Source organism: Anguilla rostrata, chromosome 12 (genome assembly GCF_018555375.3).
Source record: "Anguilla rostrata isolate EN2019 chromosome 12, ASM1855537v3, whole genome shotgun sequence".
NCBI classification, from domain to species: Eukaryota; Metazoa; Chordata; class Actinopteri; order Anguilliformes; family Anguillidae; genus Anguilla; species Anguilla rostrata.
Genome location: NC_057944.1, coordinates 17,033,134 through 17,057,068, shown reverse-complemented (window position 1 = coordinate 17,057,068; position 23,935 = coordinate 17,033,134). Strand labels below are relative to the sequence as shown.

At 51.3% G+C, this 23,935-nt stretch overlaps 1 protein-coding gene and 2 non-coding genes across 18 annotated transcripts in view; all 3 read left to right on the top strand.

Moving 5' to 3' along the window:
* The window catches only part of LOC135235824 (eukaryotic translation initiation factor 4 gamma 1-like), a 43,292-nt gene extending 25,827 nt beyond the window's left edge, over positions 1-17,465 (top strand). For 9 of the 16 annotated variants that reach the window (XM_064301694.1, XM_064301693.1, XM_064301707.1 and 6 more), the window contains 25 exons: positions 1,247-1,404; positions 4,412-4,504; positions 4,639-4,723; positions 5,068-5,994; positions 6,181-6,269; positions 6,935-7,115; positions 7,276-7,409; positions 7,531-7,650; positions 8,042-8,428; positions 8,927-9,073; positions 9,491-9,727; positions 9,867-9,971; positions 12,039-12,329; positions 12,447-12,561; positions 12,752-12,869; positions 12,970-13,247; positions 13,484-13,605; positions 13,787-13,959; positions 14,245-14,370; positions 14,469-14,550; positions 14,640-14,738; positions 14,992-15,126; positions 15,394-15,475; positions 15,751-15,891; positions 16,013-17,465. In XM_064301694.1, coding sequence (XP_064157764.1) covers positions 1,247-1,404; positions 4,412-4,504; positions 4,639-4,723; positions 5,068-5,994; positions 6,181-6,269; positions 6,935-7,115; positions 7,276-7,409; positions 7,531-7,650; positions 8,042-8,428; positions 8,927-9,073; positions 9,491-9,727; positions 9,867-9,971; positions 12,039-12,329; positions 12,447-12,561; positions 12,752-12,869; positions 12,970-13,247; positions 13,484-13,605; positions 13,787-13,959; positions 14,245-14,370; positions 14,469-14,550; positions 14,640-14,738; positions 14,992-15,126; positions 15,394-15,475; positions 15,751-15,891; positions 16,013-16,194 — 4,607 coding nt within the window. In that variant the 3' untranslated portion in view covers positions 16,195-17,465. The remainder of the gene's footprint in view (positions 1-1,246; positions 1,405-4,411; positions 4,505-4,638; positions 4,724-5,067; positions 5,995-6,180; positions 6,270-6,934; positions 7,116-7,275; positions 7,410-7,530; positions 7,651-8,041; positions 8,429-8,926; positions 9,074-9,490; positions 9,728-9,866; positions 9,972-12,038; positions 12,330-12,446; positions 12,562-12,751; positions 12,870-12,969; positions 13,248-13,483; positions 13,606-13,786; positions 13,960-14,244; positions 14,371-14,468; positions 14,551-14,639; positions 14,739-14,991; positions 15,127-15,393; positions 15,476-15,750; positions 15,892-16,012) is intronic. The other 7 variants (XM_064301708.1, XM_064301705.1, XM_064301703.1 and 4 more) reach the window with 4 other exon arrangements.
* LOC135237074 (small nucleolar RNA SNORD66) lies at positions 6,032-6,107 on the top strand. Its single transcript, XR_010324750.1, has one exon. It is a non-coding gene; the product is annotated as a small nucleolar RNA SNORD66 (small nucleolar RNA).
* LOC135237075 (small nucleolar RNA SNORD66) lies at positions 8,480-8,555 on the top strand. The gene has a single exon (XR_010324751.1). It is a non-coding gene; the product is annotated as a small nucleolar RNA SNORD66 (small nucleolar RNA).
* Positions 17,466-23,935: the final 6,470 nt, after the last annotated feature.

The window sequence follows — 23,935 nt, the reverse complement described above, 5'->3', positions numbered from 1 at the left end:
AGGCAGGCATTGCCTGACCCTAAAGGAGTTTCTCGCAGTGAAATGGGAGATCGGTAACCTTTCTCAAGGGTACACCTCCGGTGTCCCCCTAGGAAATCCACCTGCAGTCCTTTGGGTTTCAACACCTGCTTTACACGGGGTCTATAGGGTCAGAGTTGAGAGGGGTTCCTGGCATCTCAGTACTGTTCCTTATCTGTCAGTGCCTCCTTAGGGCTGGATATTGTTCAAAAATGTAATACCATTTCCTGAATGCCACTACTTGGTTGTTTTTGTCATATTGCTTTTAAATAATGCATACCCGATGTGCCATGTGAGCAAAAAGTTAGACAGCCAATCGCCAGTTTAGTGGAACGAGCATGCTTATTGGCTCTCTGAGGCCAAGATGAACTACTTAAAAATAAAATTGGTATCAGCTTAGTACCAAATGGCACGACTTTCTTGATGCTGTCAAAGCTGTTTTGTCGGTACCATGAAAGTTTCAAATTTTCTCACCTAAGAATGAATGTGTAGTTCTATATACAAATGAATAAATCTGACATTTAAAAATTTTCCTTTCCACTGAATTAGAGGTGAACTTGATTTCCGACGTCTTAAATGTCAGAATTTCTGCATGATCCCACAAAGGGTATTCAGTTTGCTGCCAGGGACAGTTCTTTTTTTAATGGGGACTTTTAATAGTTCTGAGGATTTCACTTGAAATACGCAGCTTTGCTTGATATTAAACAAGCAGTCTTCGGATGGCATTTTTACTAGGGGTGAGGATCAGGGCCTACAGTTATAATTTCGCAGTGGAGTTGTATTTTAATGTGTGAAGTCTGGCTTGGCCTCTCCACCCATAACTCGGCCATGAATATTCCAGCCTTTACCACTGTGCTTGGCTCAGTCCACAGACTGTAGGGAAAAACAAGGACAAACTGACTGTGACTTCTCCCATTGACTTTCCCATTTTGAACCATTTTGAATCTGCCGAAGTACAGTTTTGAGAACATTGTTCATTTTAAATGGTTATGCAATACACTTGCCAATAATAAACCGGTAGTTGGCTGCATACGGAACTGAAGTGCCACATATTGACTGGGAATGCAAGTTTAAACTCTTGCCTGTTTCAGTGTTGGGGCAGCAGGCTTGTCCTAAATGAGGATGAGCTGTAACGCAGGTCTTTATTCTGCAGTCCGCCTGAACGCCGTAGCTGAACGCTGGCTTTGTGAGGCTGTGTGCACTCACTCTGCCTGTCCCCCCCCCACAGCAGGAGCGTACTATCCGGCCCAGCCGCAGTACCCCCCCTCGGTGCCGGCCCCGTCCGTCATGATGAACCCCCAGCAGCAGCAGCAGCCCCCCCCTCAGCAGCAGCAGATCCCACCCAAACGGGAGCGAAAACAGGTACTGCCCCCAGGTTCCTCCAAGGTTTGTGCTTGGTATTTACATATCTTTTTGAAGAATTTAAAAAAATAAACCTGTGACCGTTTAAGATTTAAGTGTTTAATTCTCCATTTGTTTGACTCAGATTGGCTTTAGCTTCATTTTGCATGGCCTGTCATGATATAGACTCATTTTAATGATCTCATGTGTCTGTTTAATGATGGAAGCTTACTATTCAGCCTTAGAGGCTATAGTTATTTACTTTGTCATTTTGAAGTTATGAAAATGTCTTTCCTTTAGTAAATTGCTGTTTAGTACAGTAGGAGAGTAACTGATGAACTTAGCTGTTGCATTAACCTGAGCATGTGTTTTTTTGATTCAGTTAGAATTTTGCTCACACTGAGAAATGCATGTTTTCTGTTTGTGCTGAAATACTGTTATACATGTTGAGTTTTTAAACAGATGCTCATATGTACATTGTTTATTGATGCTAACTGCTTTTGTCCTTTAAGCTTAGAATCAGGTCCTCCGCTCGAGGCGGCAATGTTGGCTAAGCCTACACAGCCTGCCGGCACTTTTCACTGGAATGTATGTAGAAGTGCAAAATGCTGTTTGAAAGCATTTTTTCCATTTTTATTAACACAAGTTTTAACCAGTGATTGTTAAAAGATGGTCAGAATCGCACTATAGGACATCTTGCGAGCATATGGGATTGTAGTCTGAACAGTGTGATTCCGCCGTTCAGACTTTGAGTAAAAAGTGAACATCTGAAGCAGCTTGGAGATGGAGGTCCTTTGTGTTCCTGGAACTGCAGCTCTCCAGTGTTGGACTCTCCTTCTCTGATTGTTTATCCCACTTTGAGACCGTGCTCCCAGGGGTCTCGGGGTCATGCTTAATTTTGACTCATTCTTTCGTGTTTCTGTACCGGTGGTATTGTCGCACTTGCCTGTAGAAAGGAGGACGTTTCCTGAGGCCGATGCTGTTATGGGGGCTTTGCACTGTGAAGTGAACCCCTGCAGTTACCGCCCAGTGGATCTGTGTGTGGCTGCCTTGACTGATCAAGCTGCACTACATTCTGTGGTGAACTCCAGCGGTGTAGCCGTGCTGCACTCTATGGTTGATTTCACTGCCCTAGCTGTGTGCAGTCTATGGTTGATTTGACTGGTCTAGCTGTGTTGCAATCAGTGGTTGATTGGACTGGCCTAGCTGTGCTGCACTCTATGGTCGATAAGACTGGCCTAGCTTTGCCGAGCGCTGTGGTTGACTTGGCTGCTTTTATCAGTGTGGGAGTGCAGAGCTGGCTGTCTAGCTGGGCGGACTTTGGACAGGGGAGCATTTCTGCCGTGTGCTCAAGGTCCTGCGCTCAGAGACTGCGGCTCCACGGCTCGCTGGAGAGCTGGCCACGAGGATGAGAGTTAGGGCCCCGGGCACCCCAGAGCAGAGGACCCAGGAGTGAGAGAGTGAGTGCAGAGACGCCTGCTCCTCTTCCCCGGGGGGAGGGCAGGATGTGCGGGGGGTGGGGAGGGCGCAGATGGGGGCGGCCGTCTGCCGCGGGAGGCGGAAACGTTCAGTGCCGCGTTTAACGCGAGCGCCTAGCGCAGACCGCGACGCAGCGAGCTGTCCCGTGAGTTACGGTCTCTGCTTTGTGACTGGAAAACGCAGCTTCTCTTTCTTAGCGTTTTGTGTGTCTCTTGTATTCACACGGCTCGTCTCTCTGGCTGTGCGGCTCTGGCAGTCTGCCGGGTGTCGGGGGGAGGGGAGGGGGGGGTGGGATTGAAGGACATGTCAGCACACAGCGCTGCTCCACGTGGCTCTGAGATCCAGCCCGGCTCCTCCCCCGGTGGATCCCGGAAGCCCGGCAGCCTCCATTCAACTGCCGCTGTGGCAGCCTCCCCCCTTCCCTCTGAGGCCCAGCCGTAGGGAGGGGGGTGGAGAGAGCAGGGAGAGAGAGAGAGAAGTGGAATAACTCCAGCCCTTCTCTCCCCCTCGCTCGGCCCTCTGTGTGGAGCTGTGTGGAGCGGTGTGGGCGGGGACGTGCATTCCTGTGCTGCCGCTCGGCGAGGCCAGCCGCGCTCCCCCCTCTCTCTCTCTCTCTGTGCGCGGGGCGAGAGGCCCAGCCCGTCCGCGCTCAGCCCCGGCAGCGCTTCACAGAGCGTCCGCCGCTCCAGCAGAGGCCCCAGGATGAGAGGGGCCTGCTAGCCCGCGGGGCCTCCCGCCCGGGGCGGCGCGCCATCGCGGAGGCAGGTAACGGGGGGAGGGGGGGCGGAGCTGCGCGAGGTCGTGTGGGGGGAGCACGTGCCTGTCTCTCGGGCCGCTCCTGGAACGCTCGGTAAGCACGGCGTTATCAGCCCGCCGGGAACAGAGTGTGCCGATCAGGACCGGCGTCCCGCTCGGGCCCGCTAGCTCTGCTTATGGGCGGCTCGCTGGGCAGGCCCGCCGGCGGCTCGCTCCAGGCGGCTCGCTCCAGCCGGCTCGCTCCAGGCGGCAGGCCCGCCGGCGGCTCGCTCCAGGCGGCAGGCCCGCCGGCGGCTCGCTCCAGGCGGCAGGCTGGCGCTCTCTCCCCGCGGTGACGGCAGCTGCGTCGTCTCTCCGGGCTGAAGCGGAGGTGGCGGTGGCGCTGCTACGCGGCTGCTCTCGGTCTTGCAGTCTCGGCGTTTGTGTGACTGAGTGAAGGAATCCTGTCGCTGGCGAGCGTGGCGGTTCCATTACTCGCCGTGTGAGTCACCGACAGCAGGCCAGCGCTTCCTGTTGGGTTTAGTTCATTCTGAATCGAGCGAACTGTAGAGCGCTTGCGTCACAGGAAGCCGCTCTGTTTGCAACGGCTCTCCTGTCAGTCTGTCCCCCCTTCTCTGTTTTGGGAAGGCCGGTGAGGAGGGGGTACCTCTCCCTGCTTTGGGCAGGCGCTGCTGTCTTTGTCTCCCCCCCCCCCCCTCCAGGGTGCCGTGCCATTGTAGCGGCTCCCCTGCAGCTGCCCCCCCTGCCCGGGGCAGCTGCCCCATCCTCAGGGTGTTCCCTGAGCAGCTAACCCAACGAGCTGCTTTCGCTCTTTCAGATCAGAATACGAGACCCCAACCAGGGAGGCCGCGACATCACAGAGGAGATCATGTCAGGGGGCAGGACTGCCTCCACCCCGACACCTCCACAGGTGAGCCGTTTCCCCACACCCCCCCGTGAGGGCCGGGCGCGGTGGACCCCACACGTCTCTGTGCTCTGCGTTTGTGTGCCCTGCCGCACGAGGGCCTCTCAGAGTGTGGAGAGTGACTCCCGTCTCCCCCCCAGTCTGCCATGCAAGGCGTGGACGGAGGCGGAGTCGCCCAGGCCAACGGTGAGAACGTGACACCTGCCGCGTTGCCCGTCGGACAAGGTGAGTCAGGCCACCTGGACTCTCCTGTTTCTCCCTTTAACTTTCCGCCTTAGCCCCGCCCTCTGACAGAAGTGAAAGTGAGGAAGTAAGAGCACTTGAGTCATGCCATGTTAGCACTCTGAGACCAGGGCTGCTGCTCCTGAGGCTTCCAGTCTGTGTGAAGCTGTGGGTGGATGCGGGGCCACACCATCATAATGTCTGTTAACAGATGATCGGTTGCTGTGTGTTAGAGTGGGGCTGTGGGTGGATGCGGGACCACACCATCATAATGTCCGTTAACAGATGACCGGTTGCTGTGTGTTAGAGTGGGACTGTGGGTCCTCACACTCCCGTCTCGTTTGCAGATGACAGAGCGAAGCCCCCGGCCCCTGCCCCCACTCCCCCCCCTTGCAAGCCTTTGGAGGTGAACCCTAAAGAGGCCCCTGCAGGCGAAAGCAAGCCTGACACGGACACTAGGGTGGCCCCCCTGATGGAGGTGCCCATTCCCCCCGGGGACTCTCCCGTCAACACTAACGCCTCGCCCACACCCCCGCCGGACGTCCCCATCAGCGACATCGTGGACTCCCCCACGGGGCCCCCGGCCGCTGCCCCGACCGTCACGGCGCCCCAGGACGCCGCCCCCGTCCCCCCGACGACGGCGGAGCAGCCCCCGTCCCCCGAGCCTGAGAAGAAAGAAGAGGAGGAGGAAGAGGAAGTGAGGGAGGAGGAAGAGAAGAAAGAGGAAGCGGAGGAGGAGAAGGAGCAGCCTGTCGAACCCGAGCCTGTCCCCATGCCTTCCTCCCCCGTCCCCCCCTCTGCCCCGTCCCCTACCCCTGCCCCTGACACTGCTGCCCCTGCCCCTGACACTGCTGCCCCTGCCCCTGACACTGCTGCCACGCCCGGCGCTCCGCCCGCCGCCGCTAACGGACTGGGCGCCGAGCCTCTGACTGAAGAGCGGGCCGAGAGCCCGCCCCCTGAACCCGAGGCCCCCGAGGAGCCGCCCGTCAGCCCCGTCACCCCCATCACCCAGCCCGAGGAGCTGCTGCTCTCCAACGGCCTGGTGGCCCCGGGGGCCCCGGAGCCCGACGAGGCGTCCGAGGAGCCGCCCGAGTGCGACATCAGCCCCATCGCCGAGCCCGAGGTCGTCGCGCTGGCGGAAGCCCCGCCCGCGCTCGCCGCGACGCCCGCGGCCCCCGCCCCCGCCGCCACGACCCCGCCCCCTCCCGCTGAGGAGAGGGAGGACACGCCCCCTCCGCAGGCCGCCGCCGTCGCGGAGGAGATCTCTATGCAAGGTGAGCGCCGCGCCCGTCCGCCCGCCCCCTCTCTCCGCTCCGCTGATGAGCTCCTGTTTGTGCCACGTGTCTGGGCCACTGATCCACAGTGATGGGAATGAGGGACTGAGGAGCAGCAAGCGGAGGGTCAGCCTGCCCCTCGCTGTGCACTGTTCTAAATGAGCTGCTCTCTCGCCTGCCCTCCAGCTGCTGTCTCTGTGCCAAAGAAGAAGAGAAAAATGAAGGACCTGAACAAAAAGGAGGCTGTGGGAGACATCTTGGATGCCTTTAAAGAGGTTTGTGCGTGTGTGTCTGTGTGTGTGTGAACTGCAGCTCATTTCCTGCATTCTGTCCTGTTGATGTTTGTAGGTGGCTTTCTCCTTGCTGGATCGCAGTGGCAGTGTTGTGTGTGTGACTGCTGTCAGGCAGAAGTGTCAGTTTGAACAGCCGAAGGCATTTCCCAGATCAGCGCTAAAGCTGGCTCGCTAGTGTCAGCAGCTGCTCATTATCCTGCCAATATCAATCAGAGAGCACCCTAATTAACCAGCTTTGTTGCACATTAATGACACTTTTCCACTGTTGGTAAAAAAATGAGCATTCAAATGAATGATCTTGCTAGGTTTGTGCTCCTGTTTCTCTGACTTTGATGGGTCCTAAAGGAAAGAAGTTCATAATGAATTAATTACGAGGATTTTTTATCATTGCTTAAAGCAGTTCAGTGCAAATGGCTGCTTACATTGGATGGCCCTTTAGTTAAGATTATTCTCATAGAATAAAATTCCAACCATAATATTTCTGAAATCTGTATAGTACAACGTTCAGATTAAACCGCATTGGAAAGTGAGACCTCCCCCACCGTTTGTAGCTGGTGTAAATGCCTGTGGAACTCATGGGGAAAGTTGAGCCCTTCTCCCGCAGGTTTAACGCCGCTCTGCACTCTCGGTGTCGGTGCTTTCTGCAGGAGCAGGTGGTGGAGAGCCCCCCGGAGCCGGAGCAGGCCCAGTCCGCCCCCGCCCTCCCCGCCCCCGCTGCCGCCGAGGAGGTGGACGAGACCTGGGAGGAGAAGGAGGACAAGCTCGACGCCGAGAACATCGAACCCGAGGCCGTCAAACCCGGAGACCAGAAGTATCAGTACAAAGAAGGTGCTTTAATTTCGCCCATCATCATAGACTCCGCCCTTAGCTCCTCTCCTGCTCTGTTTCTCCATTGAAATTGTTGTTGGCACAACTGTTTTTTCTTTGTTTTGTAGTTTTGTTTGTACCACAGCCTTACCTCTCTACGCTGCTTTTGTCTCTATTACAGAGCAATGGAAGCCCATCAACCCCGAAGAGAAGAAGAAATACGACCGTGAGTTCCTGCTGGGCTTCCAGTTCATCAGTGCCAGCATGCATAAACCCGAGGGATTGCCGCACATCACCGAAGTGGTGCTGGATAAGGTAGAGTGGCCTGCCTCCTGGTGGACTGGAGGACCTACGAAATCCATGGTTGTATTTACAGGTTGTTTCAGTGGCTGAGCTCGTTGCTGACTCTTCTCTTTTTTTCCCTCCTCCTCTGAAGGCGAACAAGACCCCGCTGCGCCCCCTGGACCCCAGCCGCCTTACAGGCATGAACTGCGGGCCAGACTTCACTCCCTCTTTCGCCAATTTGGGGAGACAGCCCATGGGTGGCAGAGGACCGGTGAGGCACTGTTAATGGTCCCATTAACCTGGGTGGCATGTGAGGTGCTCGTCACCAGGCAGAGAACGGTGTACCCCAGCACTGTTCCCACTTGGTATTTTATCAAAGCACTCTGAAGACTCAGGCAGTCTTCATCAGGCAGAGCTGCCTGTGTGTGGCTGTTGGCATTTAGGACAAATTGGAGATGGTGTGCCATGGTACAGGAAGAAATTCTAGTCATGCATAGTTACTGCAGTATTACAAAATATACCTTGTGGCATATAGTTGGTCTTAAAGTTAAGGGATAATAAGTTGGGTGTATCGTGCTTAATGTAGATATGATGTGGATGTAATGGTGAGTGTGTTGAATAGGGGATCTTACCGTCGTCTTCCTCCTCCTCTTCCTCTCCAGCCCTCTGGAATGGGCGGCCCCCGCCGCTCCCAGCAGGGCCAGCGCAAGGAGCCGCGCAAGATCATCGCCAGCGTCTCGCTCACCGAGGACGTGAAGCTCAACAAGGCCGAGAAGGCCTGGAAGCCGTCGGCCAAGAAGCCGGTGGCCAAAGAGAAGACCGAGGAGGACCCCGAGATCGTCAAGACCCAGGACCTGTTCCGCCGCGTGCGGAGCATCCTCAACAAGCTCACGCCCCAGATGTTCCAGCAGCTCATGAAGCAGGTGACGGAGCTGACCATCGACACGGAGGAGCGGCTCAAGGGCGTCATCGACCTGATCTTCGAGAAGGCCATCTCCGAGCCCAACTTCTCCGTCGCCTACGCCAACATGTGCCGCTGCCTTATGGGGGTGAGTGTCCCCGTCCGTCCGTCCGTCCGCCCGCCCCTGTCCGCGATCGCGCTCCGGTAATGAGCTCCTGTTTGTGCCACGTGTCTGGGCCACTGATCCACAGTGATGGGAATGAGGAACTGAGGAGCAAAGATGGCGGTTAAGTTGAGTGACTAATGGTGGTAATTGGCCATTTTGGCTCTTCCAGACGCTCTTTAAACAGTGTAGCCAAACTGCTTTTAGTAGCCTACAGCAGGAAAATCAGTGCTTAGCGTGTATGAATGCCACGGGGCTAACTAGCCTGTATGTGAAACAAACGCGTAATTTCAGGGAGACACACCTATTCTGAGGGATTTTCCTCTGCTTTCAATTTCTCAGTCACCAGAGGCTTAACAGTTTTGGTCCAGACACGTTGTCTGGCCTGATGTGTAGTTAAGTGAAGAGGTTTCTTTGGTAGTCAGTGGGGGATCCAAACTGTTTTCGACCATCGCACCTTACATCTTTAACTCCCCCCCTCAGCTCAAAGTCCCCACCACCGACAAGCCGGGAGTCACTGTGAATTTCCGCAAGCTGCTGCTGAACCGCTGCCAGAAGGAGTTTGAGAAGGACAAGGACGACGACGAGATCTTCGAGAAGAAGCAGAAGGAGCTGGACGCTGCTGCTGTGGTAACCATCCGCTTAAACACAAAGTCGTCTTTGAACGCTTGCTGTTGCGAGCAGTTAGGCTGTAGTGGTTTGGGGAGGAAATTTGCTTAGGAATATTAGATTATCATGACTCAACACAGGAATCTGGGTGTGTTTGGATGGGCACGCCAAGAATGAAGTGGACTGTTACAACAGTGTCCACAATTTTGTGTTGAATTTCATTATAGCTTTGCTTTATAAATGATCATAAAAACTTCAGGGATTCCTTTTATTTTTCCATGGGTGGCCTAGAATTATTCGAGCAGTGATGAATAGTGTGTGATGTAGGATTGAACGGTGCTAGCAGGTACATTTCATGATTCTCCCCATTCATTAGTCATGATTGGTTTTAAGAGCTGCCTTGAGCCCAACTAACGTGTCCTCTGGCCTGGGCTCCAGGAGGAGGAGAAGCAGCGCCTCAAGGAGGAGCTGGACGATTCCAAGGACAAGGCCCGGCGGCGGTCTCTGGGCAACATCAAGTTCATCGGCGAGCTCTTCAAGCTGAAGATGCTGACGGAGGCCATCATGCACGACTGCATCGTCAAACTGCTGAAGAACCACGACGAGGAGTCGCTGGAGTGCCTCTGCCGCCTGCTGTCCACCATCGGGAAGGACTTGGACTTTGAGAAAGCCAAGGTACTGCAGCGGCCGCATCGCGCCGTCGCCGCCACGCTCGCGCTCTTCCTCGCGTGCGCACGCCCGCTCACGTGCACAGACTCGCGCACGAGCGCGTCGCGTTCACAAACGCAACTCAAACTCTTCCCACCTCTCACAGCCTCGCATGGACCAGTACTTCCACCAGATGGAGAAGATAATCAAGGAGAGGAAGACCTCGTCTCGAATCCGTTTCATGCTCCAGGACGTGCTGGACCTCCGACGGGTAAGGGCCCTCCCTGCTGACCTGCGCTGTCACCCCTGAAGCTGTGACGTTGCAACGCTTTCATTTCTTGGTTCTGAACTGGTCGAACTTCATATTTCACCTGCAACGACGCGCTACGTTGAAACATAGCAAGTGATCAAATATCCCATTTTTCTGAAGTTTGACTCCGGCTTATGAATCTCACTGGTTAATCATGTATGTCTTTAAGTAGTGTGGCTGTGTGCCCCAATGTACGTCTACCTCCCAAAAGTTCCCCTATCGCACCAAAAAATGCTTGGTAACTAGGCTATACAATTACCCTTAAACCATCACTCTCAGACTGCTGCAGTGAGTGGGAACCCTGAAATGTCCGTGGGGGAAGTATTTGGGTCATTTCAAATGTTATGTATTTTCCAGTTAAGCTTTAACAGAAAAAGTTGAATTAAGTACTTCAAACGCGCTCGCTCTATCTTGTCCTTGAGAGTGGACTACTTTGGCCTGCTTTATCAACAGCCCGGCCTTGACAGTGCTGTAGCCTTGTGGGCTCACCTGAATAGAAAAGGGTAAGCAAACACTTGGGAGCCCCTTCGATAGTCCAATGTCCCTGCCAGCACGCACAGCACAATGACTCACCACACAAAGATGACTAGAGAAGTGACCCTTAACTCTGAGGTAACCTGCTAACTTTAAGGACATGCTAAAGCTTGCCTCTCCCTCTCAGTGCAATATGTGTGTGTGTTATTTTATTCATTGTGCGTTTTCTGTAAAACTTTCATAGGTCTCCATTTAGTACTGGAGAGTAAAGGTGACCTTTGTTACCAAGTTACAGTCCACTGAGTACATGGTCCTCATGCAGGTAAAGCTGCTCCCCCACCCCCTTGAACTAGTTACCTCAAAATTACTTGTTATTTTGACAGTCACAATTCAGGTTGTGTGTTATCAGACACATTCACATTATGCCCCCCCCCCCCATTTCTTTTTAATACCCAGTGACTTAAGAGTTTCTGGTTGGTTAATAAATAGTTTTTTGGATGTTCACTAATGACCCTAATCAGGATATGTAGTTGAAGGGCCTACGTTGAGCAGCCTGCAGATGTAGTCTGAGGCTTCAATGACATCGTCCATTCTGTTCTGAGGAGATGGAGCCTGGGCCAGAGGTGTTCATAGGTAGACGATGCTCTGATGCGTAATGTGGATCTGATCTGCTCGCTTACCAGTGTGGAATTCTCAAAGATGGCTGCTGCTTGGCCTCTGTGTGCTTGTGGTTGCCTGCGTGCAGGTGTACACTCTTTGTTGGGAAGCTGGTTTTGTTGGCAGGTGTTCAGTAGATGTTGGCATGGAAACATCTTCAGGATGTTTTCAGTCCCTGGATATTTGTGTCTGTGACAGTCAGTCCTGGATCGGTTTATTCGACCCATTTTCAAACCAAACTCATCTGAGAAAGTCTAGTGTCAGTGTTCGGGCTGCGATCTGCAGACCAGAGGGGCAGCTCAGCTGGAAAAGCAAACCGTAGGCGGTTCGGATGAGGCGCTTCAGACCCATGAACAGCTTCTGCTCCGGGGCGCTGTGGCGAGGCGGAGTCTCGGAGGCGGAGCGCTGCCTGCGCTTCCTCCCCCCAGTCCTCCCCCGGCTCCAACAGACACCCAGGAGTTACTGGAAACTCCTGCAGTTTCAGTTTCGTTTCTCCAGCAAGGCTGTGGGAGGGGTCAGAACTGTCACAGTGGCGTACTGGGGTTTTTCTCTTTGTTTATTTAATAAAACAAGGGGATTGACTGGTTAATCAAGTGGTGCAGCTTCAGTCCTTGTTTTTGTTCCAACCAGTTATCTTAGTTTCTGTTTTCTGACCACTCTATAATTCCTGTACTTGAGCATAGTAAAATCTTTTCTTAGGATGCAATTGCTGTCTACTGCTGTAGCTGGTGCTTATACAAGTGGCAGATCAAGATATGATTGAGCTAATTAAATAATTAAGTTCAGAAGTTGGCATAAAAATCCTGAAACGGATCGGTCCTGTATAGCCAGATAGAACCATACCGGTCTTCCCAAAGAGCCCTGCAGACGTGTCTAATGGCCCTCTTCCCCTTTCAGAACACCTGGGTCCCCAGGAGGGGAGACCAGGGGCCCAAGACAATCGACCAGATCCACAAAGAGGCTGAGCTGGAGGAGCACCGGGAGCAGATCAAGGTGCAGCAGCAGCTCCTGTCCAAGAAGGACACGCGGGGCAGCGGCGGCAGCAGCGGGGCCGGGGGCCGCAGCGGCGGGCCCCCCCACCCCGCCGGGAGCCGCATGAGCGTCCCCCAGGACGAGGGCTGGAACACTGTCCCCATCTCCACGAAAAACCGCCCCATCGACACCAGCCGGCTGAGCAAGATCACCAAGGTGAGCGGCGTGGGGTGCGGGAGGCGGAGCTGAGATTGACAGTCAGGGAAAATGGCGGATGTGTCCTGCTTGTGCGTGGTCTCTTACTGCTGTTTTCACCTCTCCCCCCCTCTCTAGCCTGGTGCGCTGGACTTCAACAATCAGCTCCTTGCCCCCGGGGGCAAGGGCACGTGGGGCAGCTGGGGCAAAGGCAGCAGCGGAGGTTCGGGCTCCAAGCCCAGTGGGGAACCAGGTAGGTTTCCTTCAGCGTCTGTGTGCTCTTCACTCCTATATTACACTGAACTGCAGTTCTGTGTTATTTGTCTCTCTTCCACTGGGTGGCACTGTGGAGTTTCTCATGTTGGTTGCCGTGCTTACCAGGCTGCTACTGTACGCTTCAGTAAGATCTGCTCAATTAAGCCCAGTGTCTTTTCCATTCTCAGCCCCTGAGTCGGGACGTCCTGCCACCAGCACCCTGAACCGCTTCTCCGCCCTGCAGCAGTCAGCGTCCTCTGCTTCCGCCCCCCCCTCTGCCGACAGCGACCGGAGGGTCCCGCAGAGGTCAGTCTGACGGGCCCCTCCGTCCCTGTCTCTGTGTACCTGTAGCAGAGCTGCCTGTCCCTGCCTGTCGCACGGTCTGACCCCCCCCCTCGCCCCACAGGAGCAGCTCCAGCCGCGAGCGCAGCGACCGCTTCGAGCGCCCCGAGCGCCTGGACCGGGGCAGCGACCGCTTCGAGCGGCGGGACGAGCGCGCGATGGAGCGGGGCGACCGCAACCGGCCCCCCGTCACCAAGCGGAGCTACAGCCGGGAGACGGAGGAGCGCAGCCGCGAGAGGGACCGCCGCGGCTCGGCCGACCCCGTGCGCCGCGTGTCCAGCATGACCGACGAGCGCGAGCGCGGCAGCCGCGAGCGCGACCGCGCCCGGAGCAAGGAGAGCGGTGAGCGCTTCAGCCAGGGCGCCAGGAGGGGAGCGTGGGGATCGGAGGCACTGCTGGGACTGGGCAGGGAGACCATAAAATGGCTGCTTGTCATGCTGTATTGTGTAGGCCATGAGCATTAGATGCTAAAACATATATAAAATGTATTGTGGGATTCCATGTGTTAGTGCTCCACGCTGTTTAAGCAATGCTGTCTGTAAATATCTCCATGACAACCTGCCTGTTTTCTCCCTTAGTGAAGCGCGAGGCCACGCCCACTCCCCCACCCACCCAGGCCAAGCCCGCCATGAGCGAGGAAGAGCTGGACAAGAAGTCCACCGCCATCATCGAGGAGTACCTGCACATCAACGACATGAAGGTCAGCACAGCCGGGCCTTTTCAGAATGCCCTTTGGTCAGATGGACCACGGTCACTTATGCTAGTAGCAACAAGTTAGCGGGTGTTCGTTAGCGCCACGGTTTCGGACAAACGTCCCCAAGTTCCGCCTGGACGTCGCCCTGGCAGCAGGCTGTTAACGCGGCTGTTCTCCCCACCCACAGGAGGCGCTGCAGTGCGTGCAGGAGATGAGCTCGGCGCAGCTGCTCTTCGTGTTTGTGCGGAACGGCATCGAGTCGACGCTGGAGCGCAGCACCATCGCCCGCGAGCACATGGGCATCCTCCTGCACCAGCTGGTGAAGGCGGGCACTCTGCCCACCGAGCAGTACTACAAGGGGTGAGTGCCCGTGCGCTCTGCCCGTAGAGCCCCTCCGAAAAGCCGCCAGAGCGGCTCCGCGGCTGACTAAACGGGCCGTCTGTTTTTGGTGTCTGGTGCGCAGTGTTGCCAGATTGGGCGGATTCCCGCACTATTGGGCTACTTTTTAAAATGTTACTGTGCAGGGGAAAATGGCTTTGGGTGGGTTCACCGTTTTCAAACCTGGAAGCACTGTGCACACCGAACGCGTGCTCTGTTGTGTGCTCATCTTTGGCTTCTTTTGTGAATATTTTCATGTGCTCACAGGCTGCAGGAGATCCTGGAGGTGGCGGAGGACATGGCGATAGACATCCCCCACATCTGGCTGTACCTGGCTGAGATCATCAGTCCCATGCTCCACGAAGGAGGCATCCCCATGGGAGAGCTCTTCAAGTGAGTGTACCGCCCAACTCCGCACACGTGAGGCCCAGCCGTTTGAGGGCGACTGGCGGAGGATGAGACTGATCTGGTATCCCCCCCCTCTTCTTTAGGGAGGTGTCCAAACCACTGGTCCCGCTGGGCAAGGCCGGCGTCCTGCTGGCAGAAATCCTGACCTTACTGTGCAAGGGAATGGTGAGTAGGGCCACCCGCCCCCACACAGTGCCCCTCGGGCCCCCACCCAGGGTCGCCGCGGAGACTAACCCCACGCTCCCGTCCCACAGAGCCATAAGAAGGCCGGGGTGCTGTGGAGAGAGGCCGGCCTCAGCTGGAAGGACTTCCTGCCCGAGGACGAGGACGTTAACAAGTTTGTGACTGAGAATGTGAGTGCGTGCACGGGGGACTGGAGAAATGAGCTGTGGGACAGGGGGTGGATTGGTGAAAAGCTTGACTGAAGTACTCTGTATGTATTGTGGTTGAAAAGGCTGTGTACATTGTAAGATATGAAAGTGGCACTAGATGGGAAATGCTTGCCTAAATGGTTTCAGACTAGCTTGAGGTGAGGCAGTAGTGTGGGGAATGGGTTTACTGGGTTTGAAGCGTGTGGAGAACTGACTGGAGGTGTATGCCTTGCAGAAAGTGGAGTTCACACTGGGAGATGATTCTGAGAAGACCAGCAAGCAGGAGCTGTCTTCTGAGGAACTGTGCAGACACATGGACAAGCTGATCCAGGAAAAGGCCGACAACCAGAGGATCTACGATTGGGTGGAGGTAGGAGAGTGTCTCCTACTGGCTGCCACTCAACCTTCTGCCCCATGCCCCCTCGGACTTTCACTTCCCCTTCCTCCAAAGCCGCCTCTTCAGTCACTGACCCCCCCCCCCCCTCTGACACACTTCCCCTCCCTCTGTCCTTTTTCTCTGCTCCATACTGACACTTGCGCAACCTGACCTTTGGCTATTCCTATGACTGCTCCAGTAATCTGCAGCGTTAGCGTTTCAGCTGCTGACCTTTGACCTGTGCCCTTTTCCCACTTGTAGGCAAACCTGGACGAGCAGCAGACTTCTTCCAACATGTTCGTACGGGCAGTGATGACCTCCGTGTGTGTCTCCGCCATTATCTGTGAGTATGCTGCCTCCAATGCCCAATAGGGTGACACTGAGGGGTTCAGTACACACCAAACAGCCAATCAGAGAACTCCCTTTACCTCTCAGTATGAAAGCTTTGAAGTTAAATTTGCTTAACTGAACTCCAGCATCCTAATGCTGCATGAATCTTCTAGAGTGGAACGATATATAACTAAAGTAATTATGGAGGCTCTGATTAGTTGGTTTAGGTGAGTTCTTGCCTCTTGTCTGCGGTAGCTGTAAGGTATAATCCTCCTGTCCCTCGTGCAGATGAGAACCCATGCAAAGTGGATGCAGAGCAGATCACACTGAGAGCCAAGCTGCTGCAGAAGTACCTGACGGACGAGCAGAAGGAGCTGCAGGCCCTGTACGCCCTCCAGGCCCTCATGGTTAAGATGGAGCAGCCGGCCAGTAAGTGCGGCGGGACGGGGGCGCCGGGGAGGGGGGGGGAGGGAGGCGGTCCGAGCTCTTTCTCAGCTGCAGTTTGGTTGCGTGTGCAGCGGCGCTAACGGGCTAACGTGCTCTCTGACAGATCTCCTGCGGATGTTCTTCGACACGCTCTACGACGAGGACGTGATCAAGGAGGAGGCCTTCTACAAGTGGGAGTCCAGCAAGGACCCCGCCGAGCAGCAGGGCAAGGGCGTGGCCCTCAAGTCCGTCACCGCCTTCTTCACCTGGCTCCGCGAGGCGGAGGACGAGTCCGATAACAGTTAGGCTCGCCAGCGCCCTCTGGAGCAAGGGAGGGCAGGCGTGGGCCTGGAGAGAGGAGGGTTGGACTGTTTGTCAGGCTGGGGGTGCGTCAGAATTGGCGCAGTCCTTCCGCAAATCTCTTGGTTGGAGCGATTCTACAGATCGGACATGCCATCGTTTATTTTTTTATTTTTTATTTTTTTTCTTCTGGCAAATGTCTTTAACAAAATGAAATAAAATTAAAATAATTGAAAAAAAAAAGAATGATAAAGATATAAACTGTGGGAGTGCAGTTCCTTCAGCATTTTGGTTTTATCTAGTTTTAAAGCGTCACTACACAATTCGACGTCAAATAAAATCCAGAACAGATAAACTAAGGCTGCTCTTATATTTGAATATATCATATTGCGTTTATGAAACATGATGCGTATCATGTGTCATATGTGTATGATATACATGCCGCTCTTACGTAGGTGGGTAGTATTTTCTTTTTCTTAGGTGTAGGACGATTGGAGTGTTTTTTTAATATAAAGGAAAAATACAAAGTGGACAAGCTGGAGTTGTCTTTTCGGGACATTTCAGAACGGAGACAAATGGACTACAAGCTTTTTGGGGTAGGGGGGGACTTCCTGTTGTCTGCAGGAACAAGGGGGTGTGGCCGAGGGCAGAATGGACATTGACCTTGCTGCTGGGGTCACGCTGCTCCCTCTAGGCCACGCCCACCCCTGTCCTGCGTGTCCGTTTGACTTTTCTCCTACACTTAATCTGTGGGGGGCCTGGCAAGGCCCTCCGGCAAGCCTGTAGTGGATTTTAAAAGATAAAATCATTATTAAAACTTGAAAGTATATAGAAAATTCAACTTTAAAAGTAAAAAGGCAAAAAAAAAAAAATAAACAAAAAAAAAACAAACAGTACAGATCCTAAAGGCTTTTCTGCTTCCGTAAGCAGAAAAAACATTTCAGGAGAGTTCTGTAAATATATATTAAGGTTTTTTTTTTTTTTTTTCTTATTTTTCAAAAATAAAAATGCTAATGTAATGCCATGTAATTTTTTTTTTTTTTCTTTCCAACAAAAAAGTGGCTGAGTTTTCCTGTATTTATATTTTTTTCCTCCTTGGCTAGAAAGAAGGTGCTTGTAATTATCACCTGAATTCATTGATTACAATTTAATTGAAATTTGTAAATACTTTTTTGCTTTCTTTATTAAGTATTTAATTAAAAAATTAATGCCTCTTTTCACATCGGAACTGGAAAAGATAAAATAAAGAACATTGCAAATAAAGAGAAGTTGCTTGCTGTGTGCTGTAGGGGAGCCTCATTTCCTCTGGGAGGGAGGGTTCGGCCCCGTCGTGCTCGAGTGTTACTCGCTGGCGTTTCAGAGCGGTGACGGTGTGAAGGGTGAAGGTGCTCCTTCCTGTGAGTGAGTAACCGTGTGGTCTGAGGTGAACGGGCGCTCCGTGACGCTGCAGTGGCTTACTCTGCTCCTCATACCGTCCTGACCCCTCGGGCTGAGAAATTCCTCCAGAAGAGGGAGATTCCTTTTCGCTGGTGTTTCGCTGCTTATGGCCTGCCATCTTGTAACACTCCGATAAACATACATAAATAGACAAACCTCAGCCAGATTTTTTTTTTTTTTTAAGCTTTCATTCAGTCTTTTTAAAATTTGATGAATGAAAATGTGTGATGGGGATGAGAGTTCAAAGAATTGTGCACAGCTGGCTATGCTGGCTGCTGTTAATGGTCCAGATGCTGCTGAAGCTGTGTTGATATTAAGAACATTAACAGGGCATTTACACTGAATATTACCTAAAGTCAGTTTGCTTTTTAGTCAGTGACTATGGCACTTGAACCCATAATCACCCATAATGTTTTTAAATGACACCTGCTGCTTTACTTGCACGCGAAAAATTATTCCTTCTGATTGGTGCGCAGCTGGGATGTCTAACTGACAGTGTGTCAAGCTCAAATATGTCCTTAAATGCAATTCTGACCTAATCAAGCAAGCATCTCCATAATGTAATTCATGATTCAAGTTGGATGTTACAACTGCCCCTGTGTTTTTAAAGCCCTTCCCCTATGGTCCTGTGTTATGTCTAAGGAAGCCAGAAGACCCTGTAATTTTCAAAAAGTTGCTCTTGTTTGTGGAACCTCCTTGTTTGAAGTTTAACTTCCACTGGAATTAAACCATCCTCAATATGATCTAGCCTTTCTCAATGATGTTTGCATTTCCTTGATGGTTGCTGTTCTGTAGCTGCAGTAAAACGCTGTAATTGATACTGCCTTGGAGCTGACCTGAATTCTAAATGGAATACTGAAATAATTTGGTCTTAACCTTGACTAATACAAGCATTAAAGCTTTTTGTAATGGCTGGCCTGCTGAGTGCATTTGATTGCGTTCCAGCAAATTTTATTAGTGTGCCAATGTGGTTGCTTTATACACTGGTGGCTGATGTTACTTGTTTTGGCATTAGTGGTGTACTACCATGACTTGGCATTAACAATGGCACAGAGTGTACTTCACACAAATAAATTTAGCCTGAATGTCTGAGGTATTGAAACATGGAAGGGCTGCAGCTGATGGTTTTTGGACAGTAGCATTGCCTTTGTTCTGGATATACAATAGAACACTGACAATATTACTGTATGTTAAGCCTGTAAATGAGATTTGCAGGCTTAAAAAGTCACTCATGATCTCTATTGCATTACTTCATTTTTTTTTTTCCTGGGGAAAATGGCCTGTTGTATGCATTATCAGTGGCCGTTTTAAGTTTTTTGAAGTTGAGTCGGGTCATTGCAAAACAAGAATACCCTTGCAAATGACATCTTCCAGCCATTCAAAAAAGGTCTCTTCAGAATCCTGCCAGACTCCTGACGTGTCTGGCGCTTCAGTGAGACTGCTGCAGATGAGTGCTGGACCTGTGGGAGGAAAAGAAGAGTGATGGGAGCTGTGTGCTGCAGGCTGTGGGGAAACGGTGACTCGGTGCATGGTGCGCAAGCACCAGAGTTCTGAATCAGTTTAATTAGCGCTGAGACACGGATGAGAGCAGCTTTCTGAATAAACTTCAGTGGCCTGATTATGCCTCAGTTCTGATGAAGGCTGCAGACTTTGCTCAAAATAAGATTAAGAGTTTTTTTAGGTCAGATATTTTCCTTCAGTATTTTTTTATGATTATTTTACTGCAGTTTTGCAATGGAATCCAGGGGAATTTTTTTACTTTAGTCACACATACCAGGCACACACCCAGGTTAATGGGTCTTCCAAGCTACATGTCAGAGTGTTGATACAACCAAGCACTTACCCTGGATTTTATGTTCATATAGATCAGTACTACTATATCAATCTGAAGGAAATTCATATAAGTTGTAACACTGGTTCAGTCACATGCTTATTTCTCAGTAAATGTAATGGCAGACTGTTCTCCCAAGAACTGGAGGCTGGTGTAGCTGAGTTGGGCATGGAAATCTGCAGACACGCCCATCTTCCTGAGTGGGGTGGGGCCAGGTGTGGCTTTCGGCATTCCGCCCTGCTTGAGGTTCCCTGTGCAGCTGGGCATGGCCTGTCATACAGGCAAGGGGAGGTTTTCATGTGACTCATCATGAAACGATGGGGTTTGGTTGAGAGAGCGGAGAAGGCAGCCATGCAAGTCTCCCACCTGCTAGCTGAGTTTCGGGGGCTTTTCATTTGCGGGATAAACATGATTCTGGCCTCATTTGCGGAGTGCTGAAATGGAGCCTTGAATCGGAGCATTCGGTCCTACATCAGCATTTTACCCTTGATTGGCTATGTTGTAGTTGATGTGCCGAACAGGTCATCCATTTCCTATACCGGTCCCCTTTACCCTGAGGGTCAGCATGGCAACGCTCCCAAAAAGGGTGGATTGCGAGTGTATTTGTGTGTGTGGCAACGGGGTTGTGCAGCTCAAAATTTAGTGATACTTGCATGCCTAAGATCTGGCATCTGTGAATCCGCTATCCGCTGCCTTCTCTCTCCCCTCTTCCCGGCCCGCCCTCCCTTCCAGGGAAGCCTGTTGGCTTTGTAACATCCGCTCGGGACCAGCATGCCACGGCGGCAGCAGGCTTTGCCCGCAGTGCACACGGTTCCTGGCACACGGACGGCATCGTCAGCCCTGAGGGGCAGGGCCCATGGGTGCAGGAACATCACCCCCCTGCTGGTGCACAGCATCCCCATCACAGAGGCGCCCCAGCCCGCCAGACGTCCCGCCCTGCCGCACCCCTCTGCGGAGCACGCTAACAAAAGCGGGTCCTGTTTTCTGCTGTCACAGTAAAACGAACGCGCTTTCATCCCTTCTGCTGACTCCTGCCATCATAAATCTGTACACGAGGCACAACAATACTGCTGGAAGTCCCGTTTTTATAACTTCAGTGTCATCTTACGCCGTAACTCTCTCTCTCTCCACACGTTAGCTCATCTTATCGCTCACATCGCTGTCGCTTCATCGCAACACAGGAGGCTGCGGGCCTGCTGATCCAGCCTGTAAAATACCCCGTTAATCTCTGATGTAATTACACATCACAGCTAGCTATAATTACACTTTATCTTAGTCCTATAAATCCTTTTCAGCTGTGCATTAAATATGATGAAATGCCACTAATCATGGAGTCTTCTGGGAGCTGGCCCATGGGTGATTTCTGTTTTATTGGAAGCTTTAAAGAATTGCAGATATAAAATCAGATTATCTAAGTAATTATGAATTGTTCTTTCACCATGACTACAGTTATTGCCAGTTATTGCATTTTGGTTTTGACATATTTGGCACTTTCATTAGCATTAAATTGACGTGTGTTTTGTTTTGGACTCGATATTTTAGTTCTGAACTCAACCTAACAATTGTAATAAAAACAAAAAATTAATAAATATGAAAACAATAATAAATAGAAATGGATTTGGGATAACTTTTTGTAATATGTACCCCTCAGCAGGTACCATGGTTAGTGCTGGAACTTTTTGCCCCCCTGGTGGACAAATGCTGTTAGCATTTAATATGTTAACAATCTCAGGTCTTCTACTGAAGCCTGAGAAGTTGCTTGCTGATTCAAATGCATTTCAGCACTTAATGCATCTCACTTTGGTCTTGATCATGGTTCAGTATGAAAGCACAATTTTAAATTTGATAATCTCTCTCTCTCTCCCTCTCTCTCTCCTTCTTTCCCTCTTTCACTTCTGTTGATCGCTCTCATCCTCTCTCTTCCTCTAATATTCTCCTGTTCATCTCTTTTGTTCTCTCTGCTGTCTCTTCTTGTACCCACCCCCTTCCCCACTTCCTCTCCTTCTTGCCTTTTCCTCTGCTCTCCCCTCTCTCTCTTTCCTCTCTCTCTCTCCCTCTGCTCTCTCTCTCAAACTATCTAGACACTACCTGCATTCCTCTCTAATCCTTCCTGCCATAGGGTAACTGTGGCATGCTAACGTTGTTCTTAGCCTAGCCAGAGGGCCTGACTGCCTGTGCGTCCTTTACAGGTAAATGTTGAAGACACTGTCGAGATGCTGCCAAAATCAAGAAGAGCGCTCACCATTCAAGAGCTCTCTGTCTCTCGCTCTCTCTTTAATCTTAATGGTTGCTCCTCTTCTCCACTAGGGGGAGCACTTGCACCATATGCTCATCAAAAATAACATTACTGCAAGTGTTACAGCAAAGCATTTCTCTACCAATGGCCAATGAAAAGTTTACTGTGCAGTAAGCAATGCAGCAAATTAGTAGCAATAATGTGCTATGGGTAATTGCAAGAACAGTAGATTACAGTTTTACATTGTGCCCTTGATCACCACACACCAAATGACTATCTAGCAATTTAACAATCCCCCATAGACTCCCATATAATAATTTTCATTGTGCAATATTGGTAGATATCCAGCATGTGCCCACACACACACACATACACACACACACACAAGCATGCACACACAGACAATGCACACTTGCCCCATACTCTTTTTTTCCTCTTTACTTCATCTCCTCCACTCCCATTCCTGTCCCATTTTCATTCTTCATTTCCTCATCTTTCCTATTACTGAAATGAAACTCTGAAATGATTCCTCCCTCTCTCTCTGCACCCACTCAAACCCCCAGGCTACACCCTGCACTGAGCGATATGGATGGTGTGCCCTACACTTCACTGAGGGGGAATGCTCCCTCTGCAGTACCACCACAAGCCATCACACACATGCGCGCACACACTCAAACGCACAGACACACATGAAAATGCACAAACACGCATACAAACACAAACATGCAGATGCATGCACACACGGATGTGCACACATGTACAGTGCATGTAGACCCTTACACGCAGATATACACATCCTCCCATAATGAGATTCATATTTACTAACACACGATTGCATGAAGCAGGGGCGGTTCTAAAATGTATTGACAGGGTGGCCATTTTGAAATATCAGCTGGGTTTCCTTTTCAGATGTAATGAGCACAGTTCACGTATCTCTTTCGAAGTAACGCTGGAAGTAAGGAAGTACTGGACACAAATCAGCACAAGCATTTACTAAAACTTGAATTTATGTGTAAATCATGATGAATGAATGCATAAATCATGATGAATGAAAAAATACACTAATGTTTAAAATGGTTTGTTACGTATTGATTCCCTGTTAACATGTGGTGTTGATTACAACTATGAATTAATGCTTTAATTAACAGTCTTCTGTAGACATAATCAAATGGGTTATGTGGAGTAAAATCAAGGCATGGCAAATTGCGGATATGGATCAAGGCTTGGGGGGAGGGGGGTTTCGTAGTATTCACAAACTGGGGGTGGAAGGCTGATGGCTCGTTTTTTTTTTGAGCTGTTTGCTCAAGTATGGCAGTTGCCAAAAGCTACCAAATTGACACCCCTGGACTGATCTCCATCCGATTAAATGACCCAACTCTGCATAAGGGCACGGGTTTCAGTTGATAGTGGCCCCCCCTGCAACAGGGTAAAGAATGGGTACTGCCACTACTACGTGCAGCCCTAGTATGATGGCACCTATGAACAGCATGAGTGGGGCTCGGTGCCCCCAGCAAACCCATTTAGCATATTGGAGGGCACTCACCCAGCTACCAACTGTACGTTGCAGTGTCATGTAGAGGGTAACACACCATACAGTTGAGCCCTCTCATTAAAGGTGCATAAAGGCCAAAATGTCCATCCCCATTCACCCTCTGTGTCCTCATTACGATTACTGAACTCAGCCATCCTGTTATTTGGAGATACTGTATTAATGTCTACTTACTTTTTCATGATATGGGACAATGCAATTAACATAAGGTAATGCCAAATGTTTTCCTCTGTCACCAGTTAGAAAGATTTTGGTTTAAACTTTTTAGTTTACACCACAAACCTCATTTGATTAGGACTACAAGAGGCTATTATTTAATCATTAATTAATAGCAGTAATTAACACCGGCTGTTAGCTGGGAGTCAAAACATTTTTAATTGTTCATGTATGACTCAGTTGGTTTCTCAGGTAGGCACTTCATTAGTTCTTTGTGTGTTAAACATTAGTCTGTGTCTTCGTTCATCATCATTTGTGCATTAGTTTAAGCATTGGTGAATGTGTACCAGTGTACCAGTATTGTAAAAGATTTCAGTAGGGACAAGCGAGAACCCTTTACCCGGATGGCAGTGGGTGCAAGGCGCCCTGCTTCTGCAGAGCATAGTGGTCGAGCTGGCATGTAGAATTGAGTCATGTCCTGTAAGTACACCGGGGCCATACTGTTGGCTGCAGTGTAGGCGAGGGTCAGGACTTTGAA